The following is a 14,699-nucleotide window of genomic DNA, read 5'->3' as shown; positions in this document are numbered from 1 at the left end:
CTCTATAGTGAACCTCATCTGGCCGGTTTGGGACACAAAGACGATATCAGGCCAGGTGAACTCGCAACAGGGATTCCCTCACGGTTTACAATAGTTATACTAGCGAAAATAACTGACATAGGCTATAAACCAAAAATAACTGCAATTTTTTCGAATTACAGTACAGTTATAGGCTACTACAGGCTACAGTACAGTAGTATTTTCATGTCCAAATACTGCAGTAAAGTATATACTATGCAGTAGCCTACAGTACAATGCAATTTATTCGTGTCCAAACTACTGCATTTCCTGCATAAGAACGGCAAATATTTCCCCAAAACTGCTGAGTTTTGATACTCAGAAAACTGCAGTATTGACACTTGAAGTAGTTATCTTGTGTGAGGGATAGGACCGTGCCAACATGATAGCCTAAATGTAAAGGCTAACTTTTCAATGCACAATGTGCTTCACCTCGGCAAAGAGATTTGTGATAAACTAAAATGTATTTCTCCTTTCAGCATTCTCAGTGCTAGAAATGATTGAATGATTTACCCTCAAAACACATTCGTCCAGTGACAGTGACTAGATCATCCATAATGTGTTAAGACTCATGTTCTTTCCCTCTTAAGACTGTCTATATGAGCACTTAACCCCCCCCCCCCCCCCTTCCCCATTTATAACCCACTTTAACGCGTTTTAATGTCATTACTAGTTAGGCTACTAGTTTATGGATAGGCCTATAAGCTACCAAAACAATCGGCTACCCAGTTTTATTCTATACAATCTGAATCTGTAAAGCCTACACGCTTACATTTCCACATGCGCGCTTCTGTGGCTGTCCAGTTAGTCCCTTTAATGCAATACTACACACCAACTGCGATAACACACAAAGTTTACACAAGTGCGTCGTATAGCACATTGCATAACATGACCAATACATTCTCTCCATCTCTCTCTCCTCCTCATCCTCTCTCTCCTCTAATGCGTGCCAAAACCGCTCTGTGATGCAAGCGCTCTCCATGCGTGCACGATTTAATCTGACGTTGTTCACAGGACAGGCAGCGCGCACAGTGAGGGATTACTCAGAATCAGAGCGTTTCGAAGGTTTTTTAGAACGAGAGCATCTCCCTCGCTCTCTCTCTCTCTCTCTCCATCCATTGCTCTTGCTCGCTTGTTCGCTCGCTCAGCATCATCTCCTCTCTGGCTCGGGATAGGAACGTAGCCTGTAGCGCACAGGAGCATGGGTCAGCCTACCTATCTACTTTATTTTCATTTTTTTCATCAGTATGGAACAATAGCCGCCTTGTCGTTCTAACTGTCCATCGTATTTCAACCAATTCTGGAGAAAGTTTTCAGTCTGAAGATATGGAGACTGTCACTTTTTTCTTTGCGACCTTAGCGCTCCTGTTCGTCGGAGGAAACAGAGTCGCCAGGTAATGCCGGACGTCCTGTAATTCTACTCACCTGTGTGGACGACACAGAACCATCTCCACTACCTGTGATCAATCATTCTGATAATGTTTTTAAATAATGTGGTTTTGTCGTGTTTTGCCGTCGGGTTCACCGTCTGTTACTTGTGCATAAATGGTAGCTCGGTACTATTTACTCTGCTTTGGTATCGTTTATAGGTCAGGTGCTGCAACGTTCTCATTTATTCCCATCCCAGCATTACATACATTATAGTCTCTAAGCCTTTCAAATCTTATAAGCTTCTGTTTTAAATCAAGCTGTGAATATGAATGTGACCATGTTCTGTATAATTGTGTTGTGAGAACACATTCTGTAGGCTACCATTAAGTATGCAGCAAAAGATAACCCAGATCCGTCTACATCATATCTGTGTAATCTGTGACAAAAACACATGAGAGTCCAGTCCTATAAGAGTTGAAGTATAGAATGTCAATTCCACACTCATCTCTCTTCCATTAAAGAGAGAGACCCTGCTTCCTGTCCCAGCCTACAGACTGCATCTGTTCATAAGAGGACAAATAGAGTCTTGAATTAGAATATGCGGGCACTGAAAGGTTACTTCCAGAGTGTGTGGAGGTTAATGCATGCTGAAGCATACTGTATTTGCTGCATCTGTTAGCTGCTAGAGACACAGGCATTACGGCCCACAGGAGTAGGCAACCTTCCATATGCACGGTTGGGGCTGGATTAGGATCTCAGTGGTGTGTGTGTGTGTTTGCTTATTTGTGTGTGTGTGTGAAGTGTGTGTGACTGGAAGAGAGAGAGAGAGATATTGTGTGTGTGCATGTTTGTGTGAGGTGTGTGTGTGTGTGACTGGGAGAGAGAGAGAGAGAGAGACTTTGTGTGTGTGCGTGTTTGTGTGAGGTGTGTGTGTGTGTGATGGGAGAGAGTGTGTTCTTTATCTGTGTGCGTAAGACCAGTTTGTATTTCCATGGCCGACCCATGAGCTGGCTGCGGAAGAGTTGTGTGTGCTCTTCTGTCTGCTGGAGTTGTCAGAGCCTTGCATTGCCTGGGGCTCTTGTCTCTACAGGGGCAGGTGTCAGGGGCATCACAAACAGCCTCCACTCACTGACATGTAAACACTGGCACAGACTGTGGGAGGAGGTGGCGGATGCAGCAGGAAGTGTGTGTGTGTGGAATGAATGTAGGTCTCTGCCTACCTGCACGGAGCAGACAGATGACCACCAGGGACTTCCTCATGAAGGTGGCCAATTAAAGCAACTAAGCCTATTTGGGGGACGGGCTGGGTGATAGTTGGAGATGATGGATCACTGGCTCGGTATTAGTAATAGGCAGCTTCCTGTGGTGCATTGCCTGCTGGGCAACATGCCTGCAGCCCTTATGGGCAGTGTAAGAGTCCTGCAGTTGTTATGGACAACGAGAAGTCTTGCAGTCCTTATGTACAGCCTTGTGCAGCCGTGGCCTCTGACTTGTAACCGGAGGGTTGCCGGTTTGAACCCCGACCAGTAGGCACAGCTGAAGTGCCCTTGAGCAAGGCACCTAACCCCTCACTGCTCCCCGAGCGCCGCTGTTGCAGGCAACTCACTGCTCCGGGATTAGTGTGTGTTTCACCTCACTGTGTGTCACTGTGTGCTGAGTGTGTTTCACTAATTCACAGATTGGGATAAATGCAGAGACCAAATTTCCCTCACGGGATCAAAGAGTATATATACTTATACTTATACAGTGTGAGAGTCCTGCAGTGGTTATGGGCAGTGTATGAGTCCTGTAGTGGTTATGGGCAGTGTGAGCGTCTGTCCATATGGACATGAAAGTCTTGTAGTCCCTATGGACAGTGAGTGAGTCCTGCAATCGTTATCGGCAGCGTAAGTGTCCTGCAGTCACGGCACCCCAGGACAGACACTCATGTTGCCAATGGAGGCCCATCACTACCCACAATCCATCTGTACTTCATGCAGTGTTAATATCTCAATTCCAATTCTGATTTGAATGTTAAAGCACATGATATTATCAAAATGTGCAGTTTTTATGACGTTTCTTTGGTGTTTTTTCAGCCAGATGCCTGGCTTGAAAGCTGGAGATGGACCTGCAATCTCTTCCCAGGTTTCCACACTGCATAAAGCCATGGCCCCCTGTTGTCTAGTGATGTTACTGTTGATACCGAGGCTCCGAAGCGTGTGTCGAGAACGTCAAGCCATTCCCAGCAAAGCCCCGTATCGAGGCTTGAGTTGTATTGGTAATTTGACGTCAGGCGTGACGTTCGAGGCCTCGTTTGGCTCCACTGCTTCGAGTTGTGGTTCACTTTAGACAGGACGCTTCGACTAAGACGCCCCATACTCGAATACGTAGCCGACTCGCGGGTAGTTGTCATTCGTTGGTTGGTTGTAGGCCTATATTTCACTGCTCTCTGTTCATTTAAAATACTATCCAGTTACCAAAGCACTTTCACTGCCCTATGTTCTTCAAACATACACATTGGTAAGACATTGGACTAGAAATCGCGCGTCCTGGTTTCAATCCTTCCTCGAGATTATATATTCTCGCGGATCACCTTCTACTTCATTTGTTACAAAAAGAGAAAATATTTCACTACAAAGTCACTCTTTGGGACACTGGGCAAGGCGTTATGTTAGGGATCTTGCAACTTGGGTTCGATCCTTGTCTCGATTTTCATGAACTTTCAGAGATCGCCTATAGCTACTACTTTAATTGTTAGGCTACAAAGAGAGGAAATATTTCAACATGGGAATCAGTGGCGTCATGCCCATTGAAATAAAGGGGGCACGTGCCCCCTCAGAATTTTTCTCCCTGATCATTTTTTTGATCATAACTTTGTTCCTATTATGCTCCATAATAAGCCAGAGCCTGTAACGACTCAAATGTATTCTTCTGGATGTGTAATAAACCGTAGCTGAAGACCGGTCAACATCAGCCCTTTTTCTAAAAGTGGTGTCTGTGTATGTTCCCATAACAACTCACACGCGCATTGAGCTCGCAATGTTTTGCTTGTGTTGAACTTACAGTTAACTTTAGGCTACAGTTCGAACAGTTGAACTGTTACAGTTACAGTTTAAACAGATACAGTCAATGGTGTTGAAGTGGTAAGTAGTCCAGCTAAGCAATAAAAAGTAGTGGAATTATTTGTGGTTGACCAGGAAATTTTGACTATGAATTTGATGTTGGCCGCGAATTCAGAGCATTACTTTAACGTTAGCCTACATGGTGTCAGTGTAACGTAGGCTACTCTTACAAATTGTACAAATATTTGGCAAAGTCTCCTGGTTCAGTTGTTTCCAGTTTCATAGAAACGAGGGTGTTAAATTTGCAGTGACTACAAAATCCAACCTAATAACATTAGGCCTACTGTACCAAGGCATCGCGTTGGATGTTTCTCCACTTGTTCTATTCACGTATCTGGCAGCTAGGCTAGTCCATGTAGTGAAAAGGGATAGGCTACCCGTTCAAAAGGAGGCCTAGTTGTTTTATATAGCCTAAATAGGATCGCTATGACCGTGATGTAGAGGGCAAGAAAGTATAATAGTCTCTCTCATGTGCTCATAACTTAGGTTATTATCAGGTCACTTGCTCATGATTTGCAGGTAGCAACTTGTGGGGAACAAATGAGGTAGCCTATTGCTTGCCATAATGGTAATTGAAAAATATATTACTAGTAGTAAAATATTCAAATATTTAGTGTTAACCTTATTCAGCACTGAAACCTGTCAAACTTCTTTCAAAGTCCTTCATCACATGAATTAAGATTAAAATAATTTAATTTCTGAGCACCACAAAGTCAGACCTCAGCACCTTTTTTAATGTAAGATTGTTCTTAGATCACATATCAATCAAATCATAACAACTGCAATGGTAGGCCTTCTGTTTTTAAAATCATGTGTAGTAGGCCTAAGTGTAAATGTGTGTGTCTAAACATGCTTTGAGCTTATACTTTAATGAGCTGAATTTGAGCTAAAAGTTGTGCCCCGAAAAAAAAAAAAGCCTGATTGTGCCCCCTCTGAATTTTGGCTTGCATGACGCCCCTGATGGGAATCGGTTGTATTCCCCAATGCCTGTACTTATGAATGTATCAAGCATTTGCAGACCAAATGGCGCTTTTTGTATTGCTCTTGTGTGTGGAATTTTTATGTGTTGTATTTTTATTGACCAGTAGGTGTCCTAGGGTACATTTGAAGCCTCGAGAAATAAACCACTTTTCAACACATTTGGCTGGAAAGCTTCAAGGGTTCAAGAAGCTTCATCTCGCCATCACTACCTGTTGCTTTATGATGAAATATTTTCCTGCAGTTTCTTCCATATCTTGTCAAGACTGGATGGAGAATAAGATATACTGTATGTGATGTACAGTCTTTTGTGGATTACTCAAATGGCCAACGCTGTGGGTGGTAGCTGTGTGCATTACCATACATCCCTCCCCCGCAGCAGTGTGTGTGTGGAGATGAGCATGCGGCTAGCTTAGTGTAGTGTAGCTTAGTGTGTGTGTGTGTGTGTGTGTGTGTGTGTGTGTGTGTGTGTGTGCATGTGTGGAACTGAGCATGCGGCTAGGTTAGTCAGATATGTGTTTGTGAGTGCATGTCTTGAGATGAGCATGCGGCTAGGTTAGTCAGGTATGTGTGTGTGTGTGTGTGTGTGTGTGTGTGTGTGTGTCTGTGTGTGTGTAGATGAGCATGCAGCAAAGTTAGTCAGAAGGCCTAGGAACAGAGGTGGAAAACAAACCTTCCAGCGAATGTTCACTTGTTGTGACGAATGATTGAAATTAAAAGGACAGCCCTAACTGTTGGACTTATGGGTGAAGTGGTTGAGTGGCTGAAAGGGCTCACTCCTGGTTTCTACCTCCAGCATCCACAGGGTATGAGATGCTGAGATGTTATAAGATGCTGGGAAGTTATGAAGTCAAAGTCAGCTTTATTGTCAATTTCTCCACATGTACCAGACATACAGAAGAATCGAATAAAACATTTCTCTCTACCCCATGGTGAAAGAAATAAAGTGCACAAGATACAAATGTCTAAAAGACTAAAATTATAGTAACGGCAGTTAAATATATAAAATAAGATGTGCAAATATATACTACATACAAAACAGCAGCAAAAAGATCTTGTGACAGCAGTCAGACGGCAGGGTCTAGAGTTCTTTTCAGGGCAGAGTTTTTGGGGGCAGGGGATGGAAAAGAGGGGAGAGAGTTCAGTTCCCTGACAGCCTGGTGGATGAAGCTGTTTGTAAGTCTGGTAGAGCAGGCACGGAGGCCTGAGGCTCCGGAACCTTCTCCCACAAGGCAGAAGGCTGAAGAGACTGTGTGAGGTGGCTGGAGTCACCCACAATCCTGGTCGCTTTGCGGATGAGGCAGGTGTTGTATGTTCTGCATGGAGGGGAGTGAGGCACCAATGATCCTTCCAGCTGTGTTATATAAGATATTATAACGTTATGAGACACTGGGAAGTTACTCTGAGACATTACGACCATTCCCCAAGGCACAGATAGACGTGTGATTGTGTTTCAGGAACATTCCCAGTCTCTAAGGCACAGATAGACGTGTGCTTGGTCGATCTGAGTTGTGTAGTGGTTTTGAAGTCGTCAGCGAGTGTCATCAGAGGGTGCGTTATTGAGTTTGGGATGCCGTTTGAAGTGCTGGTGCTGCAGCAGCCGACCCTACTCGTGTGTGTGTGTGTGTGTCCGTGTCCGTGTCCGTGTCCTTGTCTGCTGTTGACTTTCTTTAAATATCAAACTCCTTGTCTCCTCTGTTTCACTCCGCACCTATAGGGGCCCAGGTGAACTGCCAGTGCAGAGCTGTGGAGAGCTTCAAAGCCTTGTGTTTGTTTTGTAGTGCCCCTCAGACAGTTGTGGTTTTGTTATGAAGACCACCCTCCCACACACACACACACACACACACACTCTTTTCACCTGGGGGGTTCAACTCCTCTCCTTTCCTAAACCTTAAGATGAGAGTTTCTGTTTGAGTGAGAGTGAAAGAGAGTGTTTGTGTGTGATAGAGATAGAGTGAAAGTGAGAGAGAGAAGGAGTTTGTGTGTATGTGTGTGGGACAGTGATGTCTGTGTGTGTGAGAGAGAGCGAGAGAGAAAGAGAGAAAAGAAGTTTGTGTATGTGTGTGAGAGAGAGAGTGAGAGAAAGAAAGAGAAAAGGAGTTTGTGTATGTGTGTGAGAGAGAGAGAAAGAGAGAAAAAAAGGGTGTATGTGAGAGAGAGAGAAAGAAAAAGAGAAAAGGAGTTTGGGTGTATGTGTATGACAGTGATGTCTGTGTGTGAGAGAGCGAGAGAAAGAAAAAAGGAGTGTGTATGTGTGTGTGTGTGTGTGTGTGAGAGAGAGAGAGTTTATTTATGTCAGAGAGAGTAGGCTCCCCTCAGCTCTCCTGTGGTGAAGAGGTTTACGCACACACAGGCACACACAGTTCTTCTGTATGTCAGGTTCTGGCTGGTTTAATAATAATAATAATAATAATAATAATATTAATAGTAATACCCTAAAATATGACACCACTTCCTGTTTTCGTAGATTTGCCACCGATTTTGATTGGCTGTATTGGGTGATGGCTTTCAGGAAATCAAAATGCCAATAAGTAACTTTTGTGGCTTGGTCTGCAGACCTTCTCTGCCATATTTTGTGCAGTATATTATGGACAAAATGTGTGACCTGTGAAATAATGTAATAAAATACAAAATTATTATTATTATTATTATTATTATTATTATTATTATTATTATTATTATTATTAGACATCCACTTACTACCCACTCTCTGACTTCACCCCAGTTCATGTGTAAAGCTGTGTGGTCCTGGACAACAGCCAGGAAATGCCTGAGAGGAAGTAAGGCCATTGAGCAGGTGCCTGAACACACATGTCAGGGATGCGTCTGGCCCTCAGATGTGCCAGTGTGAGTGAGTGAGTGAACACACACGTCAGGGATGTGTGTGGCCTTCAGATGTGGCAGCGTGAGTGAGTGTCTGTGATCCTGATCAGAGTCAGGGCTGACACACACTTTGATGGTGTCATGTTGGAATCGTACAGGATTTGCATGAGTTTGATGTGAGGCTCCTTCAGGACCTGAGTGACAGCTCTAAGTGCGGGGAACGTATGTGGCTGTGTGCATACAAACCACCTCTGCTTGAATATGACACTGGGCTGCATCTCAACAGAGCGCCATGGAGAAGCATGAGAGACAGTGGGAACCTAAGGCTAGCTAACAACAGCAGTGCTTTTAAAGGCCCCTTATGCAACATTTTCAACTGAATAAAACAGTTTATAAATCATTGTGATGGTTAAATGACCTGTTTTGGTGAAAATGGCGGCTTTCCCTGCTCCCCCTACTGTCTCCTAGTGGAAAACCAGCCTTGCAAGATCTGCATCTGCGTCCCAGCAAAATCTGAATCAGGAAATCTTGTGAGAAGCGAGAACGAGCCGGGACGAGTGAGAAACACGAAATGCTTAAAATTCTCTGGACATACACATGCGTGCCCCCCTCAAGCACCGGCTAGTTATAAGAACAAGCACTGGTTAGCCATGCCGGTGAGTTATAAGAACAAGCACCGGTTAGCCATGCCAGCTAGCTATAAGAACAAGCAGAGATGGCTTCATTTTTTAGATCATTCATCATGGCAGAGCCAGTGAAAAGACCAAAGAGACGGTTGTGATGGACCCCCAAGCTGTAGGGGGAGCTCCGTAGAGAAAAATGCAACAACAGTGAGAAATCGCTGAAGAAATGACTAGAGTTACAGAGCGGGCCTTTAAAGGACAATTCTGGAGAATTTTTCGAATAGCTCTCTGTTTATCGAGGTCACCGAGGAGTACTGTCTGTACAAAGCAGTCACAGTGCTAGGGGCCCTTATGTTCATGAGCCCCTATGTTTATGTTCTCAAAGCTAACAGTGTCATGCCATAGTCAGTACAATACCATACCGTACTGTACATGCTTGCACAGCCATTTTCATTATTATTATCACAGAAAAGCCAGGCTTACGGCACATCTATTATAAGCACAGAAGAAAGCCAAGATCAACAGAACCATTCTGTATGAGTGTTGAAGAAAGGCTAAAGGCTGCAATTTGTCAGTCATTAGGGGAAATTTGAGGCAGGAAGAGCCGCTAAGCCGAGCTAAAATTAGCGCTGGGGCTAACTTAGAGGAACCTAAAGACCTCCGCACACAGGCACTGACATGAGTATGGAGGACTCTGCTTTCGTCTTGGATTCCATTGTTTTCAATACAACCCCACACAAACACCAAATATTTTCACCTCCACCGTGTGTAGATTTAGTTATATTTTTGTCAGCACCACTCAATAAAATGTGTTGTTTATCGAGTGCCAATCAGTTGAAAATGTTGATGCTGATGCGTGCGGCTAAGAGACCAAAAGTGTCTGGGCACTCGTGTCGGTGCCATTCAGGCACACAGCTGGTATGGTTAGCAGAGAAAAGCTAAGGGTAGCATTGCCATTCCTTAGTTTTAAGAGCTAAAAAATGAGATTAGCAGTATTGTTCTCCTATGGCCAGTGATGGAGGTGGTCAGTGTACGTATTAGGCTATGTAGGTGGTCAGTGTACGTAATACGTATAGGCCACACAGGAGCTGATGTAGGCTAGGCTACTATTCAGAGCACATGGTCAATTTTAAATTGTTACTTTTTTCACATCATCCACATCCCTATGCTAGACTATCAAATCTGCCATAGCCTAACGGCAGAATAGTTTGAATAGAATTATTTCCTGCTAGGGCTGCACACTTAATAAATTTTTAATTGAAATCACAGTTTCATTTAATGTGATGAGCTAAATCACAGAGGCTGCAATTAATTGTGCAGCTTACAACTCTGTCTTAATGATTAATCTTGTCACATTTATATAGTATATTTTGTATGTGTCATTCTCCTTGTGTGACAGACAGTGAAGCTCACCTAACAGGAGCTAAGCATGCTCACCCAACAGATGTATAAGTATAAGTATATATACTCTTTTGATCCCGTGAGGGAAATTTGGTAATTAAATTTTAGTAGATGTGCCAACTTAAAGAAACCTTTGTAATATTGAACAATATACCAAAAGTCCCAATATCTGTCAGAAAGATCACAAGGAGATATTCTCCCCAAATTGTGCTGCCCTCTCTGTCCTGCATTACAGTATCTTGCTGTTTGTGGGCACCACAAATTAATGTTATAGGGTGGTGATGAGTGCTGTTTACCTGATGAAGTGAGTGCTTAATGCCTCCTAAATGGCAAGGCACAGCATGTGCTTTCCGCGGAATGGCAAAGGTGCTCAATTACCTACGCTTCCTTGTACATCTGCCTGTCAGTGAGGGCTGAGAAAGGCAGTCCTCAAAAACAATAGGATATAAATACAGAAGCCAGGGCAGTTTGAAACAAGCCCCATTATTTCTGTTGTCTCTTTTTCGTGTCAATTTTGTCATACTAAATGTGTTTTTGAATTGCTTGTTTGTTTGTTGTGAGCATTGTTGAAATGTGATGAGTTTTGCATTTTACATTTTGAATAATGTATTGTACAATTTTTCTTCTTCTTCTTCTTCTTCTTCTTCTTCTTAATAATCATCCTCCTCCTCCTCATCATCATCATCATCATTATATGCACCATACTGCTGCTGCTGGTTGTGGTTAGGATACAAATGTGTCAGATTAAATATGTACTATGTCAGCTAAATGACTAAATGTAAATGTAGCTGTGTCCAATTGATAGTTTGTGTCATTTTTAATCTGCAGCTGAGTTTGAGTGAGGCTTGTTTGTGTTGTATTGTAACTGTCAGCTGGTGGTGTTTGTTGTCGCCTGCGGCAGCTCCCTCTGAGCCTCATCACCCCCATTCAGCTCAACACTTTTGTCTTCTTTGTGTGTGTGTGTGTGTGTGTGTGTGTGTGTGTTTGTTGTGTAGATTTATATAGGTTGTAAAGAGTGTTGTGGATCTGGGTATGGCTGTAATTGCACTGATGAGGAGAAATTATTTTGAATCCTATGGCTCTAGCGGGGGAGTGGTAGTAATGTTATGGCTCAAGAGGAGTAATAGTGGTAATAGTGTAATGCTATGGCTCTAGAGGGTATTAGTGGTAGCAATATAATGCTATTGCTCACTATTCTCATAACAGCATTCTCCTACACTATGCTAATCATAACAGTCCTACGCGATGCCTATAACAGCCCTCGTACACGATGCAGCATTCTCCAACACGATAGTCAATGCAGCATTCTCCCACTCGATGGTCAAAACAGCCCTCTCCTACACACTGTGTGCTGCTTTCTCATCGTTCCCCTCTGCCATCATGGTTATGGTCATGTCAACTCTGTCCTGTTCCCAGTGTGTTTCTCGTCCCTCTGTCATCATGGTCATGGTCATGTCAACTCTGTGTTTCTCGTCCCAGCTGCTGAAAGACTGCTGACAGTAATCGATGCCCAGTGATGGGGACATTGTAGCAGTGTTTAGGACACTGAAAAGAGAGAGGCTCTAAATCAGTGCTCCAGGCTGGGGCTCAATAACCTGTGAATGTGTCTGTGTGTGGGTGCGTGTGTAAGAGAGAGAATGGGTATCGTTTTGTTTAATAGGTTTTATAGATTCACATTTCTGCCTCTTGAACATCCCATATTTCTAATGATCAGTCCTCCATTGTGTTCTTTCTTTCTCTCTGTTTCTCTCACTCCCTCTCTCTCGCTCTATAATATATATATATTTATCTATCTCTCTTACGAGCACACACAGAATTTCAAACAAACTCAAATCCCACCCCATCTCTCTCTCCGTCTTGCTTCCTGTCCTTCTCTTCACTCTCCTATCAGATTAAAGACATAATAAGCCACAAATAAATGAATAACATTGAGCTGTAAAAGCTGTTCTTACCCTCTCAAACAAGTTTATTTAATATCTAAGTATTATGGAAATATGTTAGTTCACTGGTTTAGTAGTTAGCCTGTTGGTTAGCCTTCATTAGTTAGCCTCATTTTCCACATGTAGCCCTGACTGTTGAGTCTTGTACAGCGCTTGAGTTCCGTGAGTTGAGCCCTGTGTAATTCTAGTCCATGAGCAGGCTGGGGAATTTGTGTGCTGTAGGTTAGCATGTGTGGTGGGTTAGCGTACGTACATTAGCGAATGTACAGTGTGTATGGCGGGCTAGGGTAACTGTGTGCTGTGGGTTTGCTCTTACAAAAAATGACTGCAGTTATAGCCTACTGCAGTGGTGGGTCTGTTAAAAGTAATGGAGTTCTAAATGTTGGCGTCACTTGACACGCGTCAGATGCCACCAGTGGGCGTTAGCGCATGTGTGTGTGTAGCGTGCAGGGTACGCTGTGTGCTGTGGGCTAGTGTGGGCGATGTGTGCATGGGCCGGGGTGAATGTGTACTGTGGGTAATTGCTACACTAATATTTTAATGTGGCAGCCGTGGCCTGCTAATGGGTGGATGTAAGGCGTTTGAGCTGGTGTTATTATGGCATTCGTTAGCATACTGATGCAACTCCAGCTGTTTGTGGAGCTGCATCATTAAGGGTGCGGGTGGTGGAGGCTGCTGCTGACTCCAGCATTTACACCCCGATCTAGCCACTGGGTGGGAAGTACTGTATGTGTGTGTGTGTATGTGTGTGTTTGAGGGAGAGAGCATGATAGAGCGTGCATGCTGTAGGCTACTATGTAGAGTTAAAATGAGTATGTGCATGCCTGTCAGTGTGTGTGCATCTGTGTGTGTGTGTGTGTGTGACTACCTGTGTGTTTTCCAGCAACCCTAGGCTGTGTGTCGGGTGCATGTCAGGTGTGTGCTCTTGGGCCTCAGTGCTGCTCACTCCTGACCCTCTGGGTAGAACACACTGCCCCCTGGTGGCTGTTGTGTGTGTGTGCTGCTGCCCCAGCCTGACTGCCCAGAGTGTGCTCTCTGTGTTTAATCCATTATGTGTCAAATCACGTTAGGTTCTATATTAACAAGGCCGTTATCCCTGCTGCTACAGTAATGGGTTTCATTTCAGCGAGATTGTAGCACATTAAAATGGATTTAATTTGTGGGAGTCAGTGAAAGTGATTGAACTGGGCCACTGGAGAGCGAAGGGGACACGCATGGGGACGCTGCTTCTGAGGGGAATGAAAGTGACGTGTGTGTGTGTGTGTGTGTGTGTGTGTGTGAGTGTGTGTGTGTGTGTGTGTGTATGTGTTTGTGTTTGTGTGTGTGTGTGTGTGTGTGTGTGTGTTTGTGTGTTTGTGTGTGTGGGACAGATCTCGCTTCCTTGTGCAGAGGAATCCCTGGCCTGAGAGTGATGCGTGTAATGTGTGTGTGTGTGTGTGTGTGTGTGTGTGTGTGTGTGTGTCTGGGTGGGTGTGTGTGTGTGGGTGGGTGTGTGTGTGTCTGTCTGTGTGTGTGTGTCTGTCTGTGGGTGTGTGTGACATGTGTCTTTGTCTCTGTGTTTGTGTGTGTGTGTGTTGTGTGTGTGTGTGTGTGTGTGTGTGTATGTGGGACTGCCTGAGAGAGGGTGAATATGTAGATGAAGTCCTTCTGCTCCTGCCAGAGCACGTGATGAGCCGAGGATGTCACGTCTTCAGAGCCCCTCCTCTCCAGCCATCACACAAAAGCAGAATGGAAAATATTTCCATTACATGACAGACCTCATCTAGAGCAATCCCATTTCCTCTCCGGCTGCTCTGTGCCTCATTAAAATGTGTCCCTCCCTGTGGAAGATGTGTGGGGGGAACTGAAGTTCACTGTATCTTTGTTTCCCCAGGTCAATGATGAGCGACGTTGGAGACTACGTAGGTTCTGAGATAGAAATTTCCTGGTTGCCTAACCTGGATGAGTTAATGAAGGGTTATGCCAGAAACTTCCGGCCAGGGATAGGAGGTGAGTATGAGATCCACGGCTCGTGCCATTGGATAGCTCTTCCATCCTGCACATCTGCAGTCATTCTTAGCATCCTGACCCAGAGCACGCTTTTCTTCCTTATTCAAAAGCAGGAGATCACACACTCATACAAACGCACACTCACTCACACACACACACACACACACACACACACACACACACACACACACACACACACACACACACACACACACATACATACACCAGTGGTGTGCAGTCTGATCTGAAATAAGTGGGTACCTGAGTCTAACAAAAATATATTTAATGATATTCGGGTCATTCGTGGGCGAGTCAGTGAAAATGAAATTGAAACATAAACAGTCAAATATCACCTGAAGGGCGTGAAAAATGGGTGAATGGAGAATAGACAGCGTGGGGAAATGTGGGGACAGAATAATTCAAAAGCTCCGGGCACTTTCTTTTAGAAGCACGTT

The 14,699-nt window shown here is 44.2% G+C and overlaps 1 protein-coding gene across 1 annotated transcript in view; it reads left to right on the top strand.

Moving 5' to 3' along the window:
- Window positions 1-992: 992 nt before the first annotated feature.
- Window positions 993-14,699, top strand: part of gabrd (gamma-aminobutyric acid type A receptor subunit delta) — a 26,517-nt gene continuing 12,810 nt past the window's right edge. Inside the window, exons 1-2 of the mRNA XM_048241382.1 lie at window positions 993-1,412; window positions 14,129-14,244. Coding sequence (XP_048097339.1) covers window positions 1,345-1,412; window positions 14,129-14,244 — 184 coding nt within the window. The 5' untranslated portion in view covers window positions 993-1,344. The remainder of the gene's footprint in view (window positions 1,413-14,128; window positions 14,245-14,699) is intronic.

This window comes from Alosa alosa, chromosome 4, assembly GCF_017589495.1.
Source record: "Alosa alosa isolate M-15738 ecotype Scorff River chromosome 4, AALO_Geno_1.1, whole genome shotgun sequence".
Lineage (NCBI taxonomy): Eukaryota > Metazoa > Chordata > Actinopteri > Clupeiformes > Clupeidae > Alosa > Alosa alosa.
Note: the sequence above shows the minus strand (reverse complement) of the source record. Positions and strands in the feature narration are given on the sequence as shown.